Source organism: Leptosomus discolor, chromosome 2 (assembly GCF_034619465.1).
Source record: "Leptosomus discolor isolate bLepDis1 chromosome 2, bLepDis1.hap2, whole genome shotgun sequence".
NCBI classification, from domain to species: Eukaryota; Metazoa; Chordata; class Aves; order Leptosomiformes; family Leptosomidae; genus Leptosomus; species Leptosomus discolor.
In genome coordinates, this window is record NC_141392.1 from 3496538 (window position 1) to 3512698 (window position 16161).

At 42.6% G+C, this 16161-nt stretch overlaps 2 protein-coding genes across 2 annotated transcripts in view; both read right to left on the bottom strand.

Moving 5' to 3' along the window:
* Positions 1 to 3607: 3607 nt before the first annotated feature.
* Positions 3608 to 12831, bottom strand: LOC104341676 (potassium channel, subfamily K, member 16). The gene is made up of 5 exons (XM_009951432.1): positions 12619 to 12831; positions 8453 to 8567; positions 7754 to 7920; positions 5155 to 5320; positions 3608 to 3831 (listed from the first exon to the last, which is right to left on the bottom strand). Exons 1-5 carry the CDS (start codon positions 12829 to 12831, stop codon positions 3608 to 3610), a joined length of 885 nt encoding a protein of 294 aa, XP_009949734.1.
* Positions 12832 to 13671: 840 nt separating this feature from the next.
* KIF6 (kinesin family member 6) overlaps positions 13672 to 16161 on the bottom strand; it is a 167311-nt gene continuing 164821 nt past the window's right edge. Inside the window, exons 22-24 of the mRNA XM_086482232.1 lie at positions 14631 to 14748; positions 14006 to 14117; positions 13672 to 13800 (exon numbers count right to left, since the gene is read on the bottom strand). Coding sequence (XP_086338358.1) covers positions 13672 to 13800; positions 14006 to 14117; positions 14631 to 14748 — 359 coding nt within the window. The remainder of the gene's footprint in view (positions 13801 to 14005; positions 14118 to 14630; positions 14749 to 16161) is intronic.

Here is a 16161-nt window from a genome sequence, read left to right on the forward strand (position 1 = left end):
CAGCCTTAAAAAAAAAGTTATGCTGTTTATTGCTCGGTCTTAACTCTGCCTTTTCGATGTATTCATTACTGAATGACATTTAAAACGGAAAGAAAAAAGCCTTCTATAAAAATGCATATTAGAAAGAAAAGATGCAAGGTTGCTAATAAGTATTTATACTCAAGTTTCTTCTCTCATTTAAGATCAGGAAATAGACAGGTCTGAGCTACATTTTGACATTTTAACTGCGTTAAAATCAGGTAGTTTATACAAAGCACACTAAGTATAATCATGCTGAAACGTTACAGACTAAACACATAGCATTTAGCATTTATACTGAAGATCTAGTATATAAAACAAATCACAGGTGAGACTCAGGGTTTGTAACCACAAGCGAGACTGTGAAAACCCAGGACATGAAGAACGTGTTTGCTAGAAGGAATTTGGGGGAGAAGAGATCAAGATTCACAACAAATCTCCATGGAATCACGTAATATTTTAATGGCTGAATTTTTTGAGGGTTCTCAGAAGTGTCCCTTGCGGGTCAGCCTTCTATTTACATCTCCAGAGAAAACGGCTCAAACATTTGCTGAGGACATTTTGATGTTGTCTGGAAGGTGCCAATACACCTGAGGATGAGGAAGGGCTTGCTGAGTAGGTGGAAGCCTGAAAGGATGTTTGCTTCTTGTCCTGCACTGGGCTGCAAGTGGTAGCGGCTCAGGACAACGTGCTTTTTTCCACATCGCAGATGAGCCCTGCCTGGGCCATCGCTCCTGCCACAGGCTGCAGAGCTGCAGTCAGGGCTGTTTTCCATGCATCTGAGCTGAGCATCTTGTGGCAGGTTGTGCGATCTCCATTCCGTGCAGGATTGCACCGCTGGTAACGCGTTAAAAGAGCAGGAGAGTCCCTTTTGTGCGCTCCTCTGGCTCCTGGTAAGCCCTTGGGATTGCACGCTTCTTCCCCGTTATTTTCCTCAGCTGGTCAGCTGATGCTTGCCGACTGCCTTTCTGTTAGAGAAAGGGTGCTAGAAAGCACTTGATCCATCCATGCTTGAGAGCTGGGCCAGTGCTCCCAGTATGTAACTCAAAGTAACTTGGATGTGCATGACCTTTAGGATCTTTTCAGGATCTTGAAAAATTGACAAAGTGAGCGAGAAATTTCTGTTACTGGTGTAACACGGGAGAGGCCATCAGTATCTTTCTATTTTCTGTTCCAGCACGGCCATATGCTTGATTTAAGGTGTCTTTTTGAGTCTTCCAGCAGGCAGCTTGAGAACTGCTGCAGCTACTTTCAGCTTTACTAAAAGCAGCATTAGCAAAAAATTCAGAAGAGAGTCTCACCATGCTGTTACTTTGCAAAACCAGTATCAGGTACAGGAGCAATTCTCCGGACTGCAGTACAAGCAATCCAAACTCCCTGCTGTCTGGTGTCAGGTAAGAGTGATTTTAACGAATCCTTTGCCAGTAAGTGGTGAACACATGCTTTCTATCACTGATACACTTCATTATCATTGTTTATGGCATGCAGCGTGGTGTAAAAGGCTGTATAGGATCACCTTTAGACTAGTGCATGTTTTGTGGCTGGCTGTGGCTAGATAAAGTAAGAAAGGCACGGGAAAATGCAAGGTGAAGGGAACAGTTTAGGTATAAAAGTCAGCAGAACTTTAGTTTTGTCTTTTACACAAACAGGCCTAAAATGTCTTCTAGCGTTGCCACAAGGCGGGCACAGAGTACAGTGATGGCGAGGATGTTAACAAGTGCGTATGCAAACACTATGTCCGAAGAACAGAGAATGCTGAGAGAGAAAGTTTCCTGTGAGATTTGCAAAGATACAGAAAGCCAGACAGGCGAGAGTTGGCTGCTCTCAGTGAGAGACTGCAAAGAAAGCTGGGGCACAAACGTAGGGGAATGGCTGAGGGCTCAGAGGGAGCTCAGTGCAAAAACTGAGGAGACAAAATCCGTGAGGTAGGTGGTGGGAAGACACGAGGGAAATCTTAGATGGGGTAAGCATTTGAAAACTCAGTTTTGCAATGAGTTGAATAAAGCCCAGCCGGCGTTCTTACGTGCCAGCATTTCAGATCTGAGCAGCCACGCTGCGCTATGCAGGAGGCAGCAACGAGCAAAGCAACCGAGCACCGAGTCAGATGTCAGAGCAAGCGCCTGTTGTGACCCTCCTCAGAAGTCAAAATCTAGCACCGAAAACACACGGTAAGAGGTCTGTGACCTGCACACGGGTGTCCATCTTGGGTGGCCACTTCCCCAAAACGAAATACCCAAGCAGCTGCTAGAAGGCTGGCCTTTGATGGTACCGTAGCCTGTCAGCCATAGGCTAGCTCGAGGCTGGTCTACATGCCCAGTCATATTTCACTCACTCTTTACATTTAATTTCCACTTATAAGTGAGTTTAAAAGGATTAATTATGGTTAGTATGAGCTATAAACATACTGAATAAACAGCAGTAGGTACATAATTACAAGCACACCCATGGAACGTGTTAGTGATGGTTGTAAACAATCTAGTGTGGTAGTCAATGAAGGGACAACTGTTTTATCGAGTTTCTATAATTGACTTTAATACAGATTATGACTACAGCTTTATATCGCAGTGGTTAGCCTGTTATAAGGTGCTTATACATCCTTCTTTGGCTTTTCTGCTTCTTTGGAGATGGCTGTTGCTTTTGATGTACGATAACTGTGATAAAATCAAACTCTCTGTTTCTCACGGGCGGCACTATGCGCAGGACTGAGGTTTAACACAGAAGCCTGTCATCAGCCTTGTTTAGAGGTAAATGGTCAGCATCAGCTCTGTATGGCGCACGATAGTTCTTCACTGAGCTGGCCCAAAGCAAATGCCAGACTCTAATAATATTTGTGATCTGACTGGAAATAAGGAATCTGCTTGCACCCAGATTTAGTTAAAGTGCTGTTTCCAAGTGGCTGTGGAATGAACTGTGATAAGGATAAGGACCTGCTTCGAGCTGTCAGTTCCCTCTGAAATGAACTATAGCAGTCCTGGCAGTGCTGGGTAGACACATAATTGCTGCACAATTTAAGAGAGAAGCATTTTAGCCCAGGAAGTAAAAAAATGTTATCATTTTATAGGCAAGCTGATAATTTCAGACAGTATTGAATGAACCTTAATTGGATGGATGTCATTAAGGAGGCAGTCATCACTGTAGCTATTCCTCTGTGGTTTTGTTTGGTTTCTGATTGGAAAGGAAGAAAGATACCTGTACCTGGCTTCTTCCACTTGAGATTCTTGGTGACATGACTTCTCATCGGAGCTGGGAGGCAGTCACTCTGGGTTTTTTGAAAACGAGTGACCCTAAGAACTGAATTCCACTAGAGAAAGAGAAAAGATAATAATGGATTACTTCAGGGGAAGTTGCCTTTGTTGAGTGAGAAGTGTAAAGTTTATCCTGGGACAGTTGTTTTACCAAGTGTGCTGCTGCTTTGGAGGTTTTAATTGGCTGATGCCTACACAGTGTGTGGAGATTTCAATGCACCTGGAACATTTCCTCCGTAGGAAACAGTCCACAACCTGTGGTTTAGTCCTTTATCCCCAGGGCTTGCTTAGTGTGAGATAAAGATGAAAGATTTCCTTTCCAGACTGCTTTCTCTGTACCTTGCTCAGCTCGGGATGTGGATCCTAGGCTGCTCAGGTTCATCTTCCAGTTTGGTGGCGGCTCGTTCTGCCAAGTTTAAATCAGGCTTATGCCACTTTAGCTGAAGGGATTTTTCCATCAAGTCAGCTCCCACGTTGAAGACCAGAGCCAGCCAGGCCAAGCCAAAAACAATCCAAATTGCAGTTAGGCTCCTGTACACTGGGATATAGTGCTTGTTGGGGTTTGTGCCTAAAAAAATCGAGGAGACTTTGCATATTAAACTTGATAGCTTCGGTCTGCCAGACAACATACATTCACCCTCTCCACCCCATGTAAAAGTGTGTGTTTAACAAGTTGGTGTGATCTATGAGCATTCTTTTTTTGTTGTTCTTTTTGTGTTCCAAATCTCAGGTTAAGCTTGGCACAGTTGGCATCAAATCACTGAAGCCAAGGCTAGGTAATAAAAATAGCCATATCTAATGTTAATCAGGGATGCACAAAATGGAGTGTTTCTAGCCACCGACAAAGCAAAAAATAGTCTTGGAAACCCAATGCTGGATCTGTATTAGCCATATTTTACTCAAGAGATACACAGGGGAGTTCAGCTGATTTTGAAAGGTACAGTTTACTACCTCAGTGATATAGTGATTGCTTTGTGTAGGGCGACATACCTCAGCAAAGAGGATTCAAAATCACCTGGAGAATATTTTGTGGGAAATGCAGCCATTTTATAGGCTGAATTTATAGGAATCTTAATCCCCAGTTTGATATTCCCACAGCACGGACAATTGGTGCAGCTGATACAGGCACAGGACACCATTGCAGCCATCCATTTAGTCTCTGTCATCCAGATCATCACGAAACTCCACAGTGCCCACATTCAGCCCGGGATGGGGTTTTATCTCCTTTTGGGACATAGTTATGACCTCTAGGAGAGGAGAGGAGAGCTACTACTCTTGAAGTAACAGACCCTAGTGTTTTTAACAAACACACCATGCATAATCTGTTAAGAGCGTTTGTTCAAATAAGTGGGTGGAAAAATAGCCCCTCACACGTCTCTACTGCTACGTCTCAGCCTAGATCTCTAAAAACTACGTGATCTCACTGGGTTCATTTTCTTTCAGAGGCCTCCCGGAGGTGTCAGTAATATTCTGCCCGTTGTAAGTACTGATCATTTCAGTATGATTGGTTTTGATTTCTTACTGGGAATTGTAGGCACCTGCTGACACAAATCACTGTTAGGAGAGGGCGGTTCAAAGGCTCAATACTGACAAAGGGATTGAATTTCTATTCTACCTGTCACTCGAGGATCACTTTTGTACCAGCTTGGACATAGTCACTGTTGAATGGGTGTTCGTTGGCATACGTGAAATGAGTTTGGAGACTCTCAGCTTAGCTGCCAAGAGAAAAATGCCCGTGTCACAGAATACATTATCTGATTACTACCAGTCTGGCTTATCTTGCTCTTGCACCAAATTTATAGTGGAATGGATGTGTATGCTCTCTGTATTGAGCTGTATACTACAGCAACTAATTTCAGCAAAGCTCGATTCAGTTCACCTTCTTCATTACCTACTACGTAGTCCCCAAATCCAATGGTGCTCAGGGTGATGAAGGTGAAGTAAAAGCCTTCTCCGTAGCTCCAGCCTTCTACGTAACTGAAGACCAACGGCGGGAACACTAGGAAAAGCAAGGTCCCAGTGGTCAGGAAGATGGCCACTGCCAGTGTTTGGACCACCTGAAAGAGAAAAGGAAGTTGGCAACTAAACAGCTCTGAGCGGTTGTCTAGTGGAAACTGCGGGGTCTGTTTTGCTCTTGAATCACAAACCCACTCCAGCTGGGAGCAGTGTCCAAAAAAAGGAAGGATAAACGAATGCTTCCATGCACTGCAGGCTGACCTTGCTCTTTACCCTGCCCATAGGTATTGTACCTAATAATGGATGCGAAAAAAAATCTCAAAATTAGGAAGAAAATGGGGATTTTTAAAAAGCTTTTTGCAATGAGTTTTTAAGTACGCTCACATCATATTTTCAAACGTATTATGGCAACCATAGGAAGGAAATACTGACTTCATAATTTCAATTTGAGTGGAGATGCTCTCGTAATCGATTGGCTTCTGTCTTTCAGGAAAATCGCCGAGTATTGCATAATGCATGATACAAGGGTTGGCAAGAACAAATTAGGGTTCTCTTCATCATGACTGCTGCCAAAGATTTATAAAGTGGCTTGTAAGAGCTCAGCCAAAAATATGTTTGGGTGAAATCTAAGTGGAGTCACTTTGCCTGCTTTTATTTTTAACGTCGAAGCATTCAGAGCAGAACTGTTTTCTGTCAGCACGGGGCAGATCTGTGCCTCTCAGTGCAAACGTTTTTCTGTCCCAGTACAAACTGGGAGATAAGTTACAGCATACGTGGCTGCAATAGGTAGGTAGACAGAATGGTCAGTGGGTGGGTCGTGACAGGGGATTTTGGGAGTTTAGGACTGAGGACCAGGAACTCACGGATTTCCAGGGAAGACAGTCTGCTGAACGTTTGACTAGTGGTGTGCAGGCGGATGCAAAGTCATTGCAATTGTTTAAAAATGCCCTCGAGGGCATTCAAACCCGAGTGCGATTTTCTGTGCACGCGCCCATTGCGACGGGATGAAAAGCCAAACCGCTGTTGGTAAAGTGGAAGGTCCAGGCATCACGTTTTTCTTCTCTCTCTGTACTATCTCATGTATAAAATAGTCCACTGAGCTTGAGAAACTTGGCGTGAGCCTACTGGGGGCCTTTGACAAATCACGTCTATGTTCTGTACATAGCTGTCTCTCTGGCTGTATAATAATACTTACCTCATTTGCAAAGCACTTGGAGACTTACTGATCTACATGGTTATAGCTGATATCTGTTCTCATTTAGTTCATTCCAGAAGTGGAATAGCATTTAATTAGGTAATAAAATTTGCATAAAATTTTGTACTGAAATGCGCAATATTACTTTTTACCCTAGCTTCTAAGAACTTTCTGGTTCAAACCTATAATACAGGGAACAGTAAGTCAGGAATGAAGAAGAGCTGATGGTAATTAATTTCCCAAAGCATGACTAAATTGTGTTTAAAAAGAGGGGAACCAACCTCCTGGAAGAGGTTTTTCAGAGTGAACAAATGGATGCAGTTCCAAAGCTTTGTCTGATCATAGGAGTTCTGGCAGAAATAAGGTGTTAATTCAGGAGTGAAAAGAAAAAAAACAGAGATCACATCCCTGAGGTGCTATTAGAAATCTCAGGAAAGATGCAACTGTACCCGCATGAATATCCTTCTGGTGGTAGAGCTCCATGTATTTGGGGAACAGGCATGGGTTATGCAGCTGAAGAGCTTCTGGCTCATATAAAGCAGCTGCATTTGACAGTACCTTTATAGCTTTCCTCGTGTAGGTAAAGAATGCAGTGACTTGGAGATTTTACAATTGAAAAAGAGAAAAAAATCTCATGCCAGAATTCTGAAATGTTTCAACATATCTAACATACCTAATCTCCCTTTTCTCTAAATAAAAGGATCAATTCATTGAACTTTTAGTCAGAAACATGCACTAACTTTGTTATAAATGACCTTCGTGTATTTTTAATTATCAGTGCTTCCCTTATTCCAGTACATCTGGACTAGTTCAATGACTCACCAATAAACTATAACTAAGGAGAAGCAGTATTTATTTACATTTCAAGAAAAGAAAAGGAAGGAAGTGCTAAATTGCTGGCACAATCAGGGAAGGTAATTCAAGCCAGATTAGCAGGCCAATAAAAATAAGTTGTCTTTGCACAGCGCAGAGCTAGATTCTGGATAGGTGCTGGCATAGGCTGGATAATCAGAGCTTGATTCAGCAATGTATGTACATGCATGTATTCTGCTGAGGTCACCAGTGCTTAAGGACCCTGCTCAAAATTGAGGCTATGCTTGCTCAACAGTTTTGCCGACTCAGGATTTAAAAAGGCAAATCTAGAGTGCCTCAAGCAAAAGCAAATTACTTTAAAGCCAGTATAAGTAAATAGAGTATATCAATTTCCTGATTCAGAGGGCCGTGTAATCGCTGTGCTTAAGAAAAACGCAGGCATACACAAGGAAACCCAATCTAGCAGCAGCACCTATCTTTAATTAGTTTTAAAATGGTGGAAATAAATGATTGATTGATACTGTACCTGGGCACGGCCTGGCTTTTGCACCCATCTTTCCAGGGTAATCAGATGAGCATTGAGGCCTTTCCCCAGCTGATTAAGGAAGGCCAGGTTGAGGGGCACTCCGAATAAGGCATAAAACACACAGAAGATCTGCCCTGCCACTGTGCTGGGGGACAGGTTGCCATAACCTGGGAAAAAGAAGAAAACAGGTATGTGAAAAAGCTTTACAGTCAGGCTGCAGGCCATCATGGGAGGTTCCTGGGCTTGGAAGCTCAACTATGTTAAGCTTCAGGAACCTATGGACCTATGATTTTCTGCAATTAAATCTGCCTACAAATTGCCAGAGCTTATGATGGAGCCCTGTGCATTCTTTCCTACTAACAGAAATTTTAACATGAAAAATATTACTCTTAAAGAGTACTGTAAATTTCTATAGGTCTCTGATTTTGTGGTGGGTGCAACTGAGTGCTTCAGAACAATCTCAAGATGAGCTGTGCATGTAGAAAATGATATTGCATGTACCAAGTAGGCACTCAACTTTTTTTTGCAGCTGTAGTATGTTGGATACACAAGAATAACTGTGTATAATTGGAAACCAGTAGAAAACCATAACCCACAGTAGTCAAGGTTGTCTTGTGGGTGTATTCTGTCCACCACTTGGGCGTTTCTGGGGGCCTTACAGGATAGCTGAAGGAAACACCGATAAAGGGAGTACCTCACCTATAGTGGTGACAACAGTTCCTGCAAAAAAGAAGGAGTTGCTGAAGTCCCAGTTACTGGGATTCGTAGAGTTTCCTTCTGGGTTGACTCCTTTTTCCCATGCTTCCATGAGGACCTGAGGCAGAAGAGGTCAAAGGAGCAAAGATGAGCAAACCATTAGACCAAATCAGGAAGAATGTCAGAAAAAAAAAAGAGAGGAGTAAATGCCGCTTTCCGTCTTCAGCAAGCAGAGCAATAAACCGTGTAGATAACGGGGTAGAGTTTGACTAAAATGGCCTAGTGCTGACATGGCAAAACTTGAAAATACAGCTGGCCAGGAGCTCTTGTCACTGGAGAACTGTCCCTTGAAGTGGGATAGGTTCCATAGCTACTTGAAGGCTAAGGGGAAGGGAGTGGTGGGAGCCTCCAAAGTAACTGGGAAAAGAAAGTGAAGTTATGTCACAAAAAAATAAAGGCAGTTCCTCTTCTCTCCTTCCCTGGTCTAGTCATCTCATTTCAGTTTTTAATTCGGGCATGTGTAAATGTATGGTTGTGTCTGTGGGGAGGGGCATGGGGAGCACGCTCATTTCATTTCCTCTGTGTTAAGTACTAGTGAGGATGAATTACTATTCTTGGCTATGACTTCCCAATAATTTTCAATAAATATTAGGCTTCTCCTAGTCTGAAAGATTAGCTAATGAAATATTCTCTGCTATTCCAGGTAGCTCATACCAGATGACCAAAATTACCATGTGCAGCAGAAATGCTGCTCATATTTATGCATCAACTATCTTGTTAGCTGCCTTAGTGAAGATTGTGTTCCTTTGCTCTCCCTCAGGATTTCTCTGAAGGAGACTGCTTGTTCTCTGCTCAGTGCCTGGGGTTTCAAGAATCCCCTTGTTTGTTACGTACCAGTTTTGAGGTCCAGGTCACAGCCTTCATCATTTTGCCAAACGCCTGAAGGAATTACTTGTTCATCTCTTCTAGAGACTTTTGTATGATGCAAGATGCCTCTTGCAAGATGCAAGACATGGGCAGGATTCAACAGCAACCCCAGCTTTAGTTGGTTCCAGGAGTATGAGACCAAACAAGATATTATTTCTTGATTTGAATGTTGACCACTGCCAGAAGGATTGCTTATCTAACGAACATACCCACTACAAGGTATCTGATTTTGCACAGGTTCTGCAATGTTAGCTGATCTGTGCTGGTGGATTGAGTACCCGAAGTCTAATAGCTAATGTTATTCCTTCAGTAAAAAATCCTACAACATTGGTCAAGTCCATCAGATAGGGCTGCTCGGCATCGTCACATGTGATCTCATGATTGAAGTGTCAGCAGAGTTCCTTTTCAATATGACAAAAACCTTCACATTATCCACTAAAATCCTGTTCTTAGAATGGGAAGAATTTGACACATCAAATTATCTAGAGTGGACTATTTTATTTGCTGGTTAGAAGGAAACATAGAAGCTGCTGAGGTGTGAGTCTTCTGAAATGTCTAAAAAAATCGCGTTTAATTCATCCCTGTAAGGAACACTTGTCAGTTCTGTCCATTTCAATGCACAGGAGTTCAGAGCCGCTACATTCACGTCATGAAAGCCAACATGGAAAAGAGTAATGCTGAATGCTGGACTTTCAGACATAGTCTGACAAGGCCAGATTCCTTGGTACGATTATTGCTTTTAAGCCATGGCTTTATAAGCCACAAAAGAAATGGCATCCTGGTGCTCAGGAGACTCGTTTCCAAACAAACAGGTTCATGTAGGACATTTATAACAGCTCCTCGCTCCTTTCCATCTACAGCTCAGGTAATGGTTATGGCTGGAGGGGAAAAAGAGCAGCTGTTGAATGGTTGGTGAACATTAGCTGTTGCCTTTGGGAGCAGAAGTAGCCAGTAAGTAAAAGCAATGTGCTACAATTTGCAGTAAGAATGTGAACCCTACGTAAAGCTACAGTGAGATGTGGAAAGAATAGAAGCTGCCTGCCGTTTCTGCCCCTGCCACCCTGCCAATGCACGTTGCAGCCACTTGTGGTCATAGACGAGGATTTGGTCCTCTTGGTCTATATTTGTATGAGTTCCTTTGAGGCTGAAAAAGTATGGACGTAATCAAAACAGGGACTTAAAAAAGGTACCCCCTTACTCAGTGGGTTCACTTCTCAGTTGTGCTGTCAGAATGGCAGAACTTCCTGACCAAAGTACGTTTACCAGGGACGCGTTAGATCACAGAGCTGGGATTTACACTTTCTCAAAGCTCCAGGCCGCTCAGCTTAGGAGCTGTAGCTCAGGGCCACCTCTAAACTAGGCAGTTTTAGCCAAGGAGAGCCAACGCAGTTTATGGACATGGAACCGCAAGAATTTGCTCCATGCACAATCGAGTAAAAAGTTAATGAATTATAAGTGGTACCTCTATGATTAGTGATCATGGATATGCAAAAAGAAATGTGGGCTGATTCTCAGATTCCAGGATTTAGGTTTAAAGAACTGGTAATAATACAAGACACGTTATACTTGTCAGCTGAGCAGACTGAATCCAGTGGCTGTGTCTCACCGCAGCCTGAATACTGTGACTTTTCAGACTGGATCTTCTGACACAACAAACAGGCCTCCTTAACCGTCTAGTTAAAACATACAGAGAGGTGATTGCTTCCCTGCATTAGTTTTAGAATTAGAGGTTTAATACAGAAAGACTTCTATTCCTCACTGTTAGTAAGAGCTGGACAAATTTCTTAAGGTGTCTGATAAATGACAGGTGAGTCAGAGGGCACCCGCACTTACACCTACCCTGACGACTATCAAGTCTAAGTGCTTTGAAGCTTGGGGCATTGTAGGTGATGATTTGGTGCCCTCAGCCGGTTTTGTCTGGAACAGCTCACAAGTGCAATAATGGTCTTTAATTCAGGAGAGATGCAGCAAAATGAGATGCTGAGTGGCACGGCAGTGCTAAGGAAGCTCCGCTGGAGCGAGGGAGAGGAGAATCTGGAAATGTGTGAACGCTCCCTAAGGTTTCAAGGGTACCGGAGATTTAACTAAATCTTTCAATCCTATGAAGTATCCCAATTTAGTTTAAAATGAGAATCAGGGGTTTCTCCTCTACAGTCATTATCACAGGGATAAGGGAAAGGCAGGTAATATCAGCAGCCGGTGAAGGCGAAAAAACCAGACCTGTTTTTAGGCATGTAAGCTCTTGAAAACTCTAGCCATTTTCTGCCCAATCCCAAATGTTCCACAAGAAATGTATCGCAGTATTAGTAAACATTGTCCTTGTAGACAGAGGTTCAGGCACCTTCTCTTCCCTTTCCAGTCTGAACCTCACCCTTTGCTTACATCCATTTACAGAACCTGGGCTCGTTGTGGATCAAAAGCGTATAACTTTGTGGAAGTCCTCTGACTCTGACAGTGCAAACTTGCAGCATGTTTAGAGTTTCTGTCAGGTTTAATGACAGGTAGAAAGAGTTCAAGCCGGTTAAGCACCCAGCTCGGCAACTGGATAAATTTTGAGCATGAAGAAAGTGGTAGTTCAAGGATTTCTGTCCAGTTCTTGCAATACTAGAATGAGAATACATCTATAATAATACCAAGAAAGGTCTAGTAATTTATCTCCAGCCAGTTGTGAGGAATAGTTTAGAATATAATTGAAGATGTCATTAATTGACAACCCATATTGAACAGGAGCCCTTTAGCTCTTATTATAAGTGACAGATAACACAGTTCATGATGGTTGACTTCATCTTTTCTTCAGAGGCCTGGAAGGGCAGGATCACCTTCAAAGGCAACAGACAATTTCTACTACAAAAGAAGGGGAGAATTTGCACAAGTTTGGCCTGGAGAACCTTGGAAGGGCAACCTACTTCTTGTCAGTTTGATTCTTGGTTTTTGTCCTCATGCATAATTCCCATGTCATAATTAACGAGGGAGCTGAAAACCATGAGGTTGAGATCATTGCAAGGTAGCATGAAGGTGCATCAGCAGATTTGCATATTTTGGGAGTTCATGACTGGGAAAAGTGCAATAGATCAAGATAAAGAGGTATGTGAATGGGCTTGAGAAACCTCTGCCTTTCTCTTACACAGTTAGTCATTTAATGTCACGGACAGCAAATCAATTCATGACATGCTCGGCCATGTATAATTTCTTCTAACCAAAATAGCGCTTGAGCCAAAATGATGGGAGCCTGTTCCTCTTACCTGTACAAACTGCTCCAGGGCTTGCCTGTCCAAACATGTGTAGTTCTGCAGGAACTTGAGCTTCTCGAGCTGGAACTGGTCCCGAAAGTGGGTCTCTGCCTGCTTCTCCAGCAGCTGGAACACCATAGCGCCCAGGAGGAGGTAAAAGAGATACCCCAGGACCAGCAGCAGAGTCCAGCTGATCTTCTGGTTGTGTATGGTGAGGAGAGGCATGCTGCTGCTCTGCTGCTGCCAGTCCCTGCTCAGTACTTGATAGGTTACTGTCCCAAGAGGTGTGCTACCCAGGATGCCCAAGAATCACACACCCATGCTCCCAGCTACTGCCCTGGAGAATTTTTTAACGGAACACACGGGTATCAGGCCTATACAAAATTAGACTAACAGGCCAATTTTATCCCTCCACATTGTTCCTTTATCCAAAATAAAGGGAGAGCATTTATGGCTTAATAAGAATGTGAATCATAGTAGTTTTCTCCTATTAAAACAACTTTTATCCAAACATCTCAACCAAATGAATGAAGCCTGACAGAAGCCCTCTGAGACGGGTACTGTTTTCCAGGCTGGGAAGCTGAAGTAGAACTGTGGTTGAAGGACTTACCCAGAGCCATGTGAATATAGAGTCAGGGATAGACTCCTAAAGTCTTGACAAGTAAAGCCTTGCTCTAAACACTAGATGTCCATACAAGAAAACACTATAAACTCTCTAATTACAGCAGACTCCCCAGAACAAAGAAAGGTATGGAGCTGAATAAATGGAAAAGTCAATAGCTGCTGTCTGTACCACATGAACATTGATGGCACCAGTGAAAGCAGCACGAATAAGCTCACAAACATCCTGAATTCAGCCTGATCACAAGACAGACTTTCTTTTTCTCTTCTAACCCTAATAAGATCAGTCCCCTCACTGCCTGGCCTGCCGCTCCTGAATCCTCTGTCAGATGACTCTTCCTTTCAGTCTGTAGAGAATGAACCACCCATGCCTAATGCTTTCAGTCGCCGTATTGCCCTTTTAATCCAAACACATAAGGGGGAAGGAGGGCTTAACGTTAATCGTTAGCTAAAAAGTGTCAGAGGTTCACTCATGGGAGCCTTAATGATTATCATGCACTGGAAATGAGCTGGGCTTGCATATTTTTCTGTAGGAAGAGCTTTAAGAGTCGTGTCATCTATGCCACACTGCTTCTGAAAGAAAACACACACACACACACACAGAAAGCAAGGAAGCCATGTGGCTAGGGCTGCAATTTTGTTATTAAACTCCCTTCCCGTTAAAATGTTCTGGATACAGATCTCCTCCTTTGCTTAGTATTCAGATTGTTTTTCACCTACCTTCAAACAAGAGGTAGTGCTCAGAGAAAAAAGGCTGAAAAAATGGTTTCATTCATACCTGTGTCTGGGAAAACACCTGTACTTGCCGTTTGACCTGTGCTCCTATCCTAGGGCCAGCACCTCCACCCAGAAGAGGATGACTGACTGCCAGCAGAAGGCCACTTGTCACACTGAAAAGGGAAAAGTGTTATGGAGAACTCCCAGAATAACATCTTGGACTTTGTCTGGGACCACTCTGCTGCTGTGACTGCGGGACAGGAAGATTTCAGTAGAGAAATGCAACGTGCAAGAACTCGGAGCCTCGGTGCTCTGGCATTGCTTGTCAGCTGCAGTGAAATATTTGGAGATAGAAGCTATAGTGGCACTGGTATTACCGAGCACTGCAACGACATTATGAAGCAAACTGATCCGAAGCAACTGAGATGTCCAACTTACTTAGGGCTGACGGAAGGCCTTCTCTTGGTCTGTGCTAAGGACGACAATTACTTCAGGAGCATCTGAAAAGAACTTTCTTGCCTCTGATTGCCATTAATGAGAAGGTACAGCTTGGTCTTCCATACCTAGTGAGCAGTTACGGGTAGACAAGCCTGGGATGTTGCACAACTGCCTGTTACACTGGCAGGGCTGTCTCTGGTGAGAGATCCAGATGTTTGTCATGGTGAGTTTATAGGAGCTTTGTCTACCAGTCCAAGAGAGTGCTGGCCTGGTGCTTTTCTGGAATAGCTGCAAACACACATGCATAGCCGGGCTGAGACAAATCCCCACAGTCGAAGTAGGTTTCACAATTAAGGGTATGGAACTCTTAATTAAATTATAAATGAACAAATACAGCACTGAATCTCTTCATGTCCCCTTCTGTTCTGTTCAGTTCAGTTCAACAAAGCATTTCAGCTGCCTAACTTGGCAGTCTAATTTATGCCTTAAAAAACCATCTCCTTAAGCTTACTTTTAGGATCTTAATTTTCTGAGGGTTTTGTGAATTGAATCACTAAAACTGTCAAGGTGTGTTTACTTCTATACTTTAGATATTCCTACTTAAAGTACTTCAACATTATAGGTGTATCCTATTTGGCTGGCCAAGGGAAATGATTTTTATTCAACTTTCAGAGGAGGTGTTATCATCTTTACCACGACTATTATTTGAAAAGCATTTAAAAAAATGTCAAAAAAATCAATCAATGGGTAATATAACAAACAGCCAGAGAGAACTTCAAGAGGCACATGGAATATGTGATAAGATGTGTCCTGGGGCTGATGTAGAATGCAGTGTTTTTGCAGAAGGACGAAAAAAAAGATAAAAATCAATTGTATGTGTACAAGAAACTGCAGAGAAAATATGCAGTTAAAGATGAACTACTTTACAGCTGAATGATCTTACAGATAAACTGTAAGGGAAAAATCATAAAGCACTCATTTAAGAAAGTATTTTCATAAACATTTACCATTCCATGGCGGCGAGCAGTGTGCTCTGAAAATGTGAAGCACAACAGTCTGTGAGTAGCTGATGCTGCCATATTTATTCCCCTGGGAAAGCTACAGAAATACATTTCCTTGAATTCTGTAGTTATTGTATTGGAGGTAGACCTTGTTTCTGTTCTTTACCTGTATAAATGCATTTGGGTAAACCCACTGTTGGCCCACAAATACAGGTATTTTAGTTCCCTGTTTGTGTCAGATGAAGCACCTCAGCTGCCCGAAAAAATGAACAGAAGATGATCTTTAGAAAATCTCGGGTGTGGCCCCTGAGATTTCCCTCAAGGGAAAGAGAAAACAAAGTTTTAGTCAAAAGTCTTCAATCTTATTGTGGTGGTGTCAAATCAAAGTACGGATAGTAACTATTACAAACATCTAGTTTACATTGCTTGCCTAATCGGTGAGGTTTTAAAGCAAACATTGTGGGAAGTGAAACAGAAAAAAAAAAAAAAAGATCATTTAACATTGATTTAAACAACAATAAAAGTGATTCATATGAAATCATCTAAAACCAGAGGTTCAGTGATGGTGGTTCTTAAAAATTGGCTTTGAAAAGACAAATAAATTCTATACAGAGCTGCCAACGTGCTGTATGTAACCAGGCACTCCCAGATTTTCATCTTGGTATCCATATTCACCAGCTGGGTATATGGTACCAGCAATATTTACAAGTTCTTAGCATTTTATTACTATGAAGTTCTCTCACTTTACACTATCGACATAAACCAAACTTGCATCCTA

Bases quoted from the DNA above. Each gene is read 5' to 3' on its own strand.
- LOC104341676 (XM_009951432.1), bottom strand. From the start codon at position 12,831: ATGCCTCTCCTCACCATACACAACCAGAAGATCAGCTGGACTCTGCTG. The intron at 8,568-12,618 runs GTAAGAGGAACA...CTTCTGCCTCAG, and splicing joins CCCTGGAGCAGTTTGTACAG to GTCCTCATGGAAGCATGGGA. The intron at 3,832-5,154 runs GTAATGAAGAAG...CGATTTTTTTAG, and splicing joins ATTTGGGGACTACGTAGTAG to GCACAAACCCCAACAAGCAC.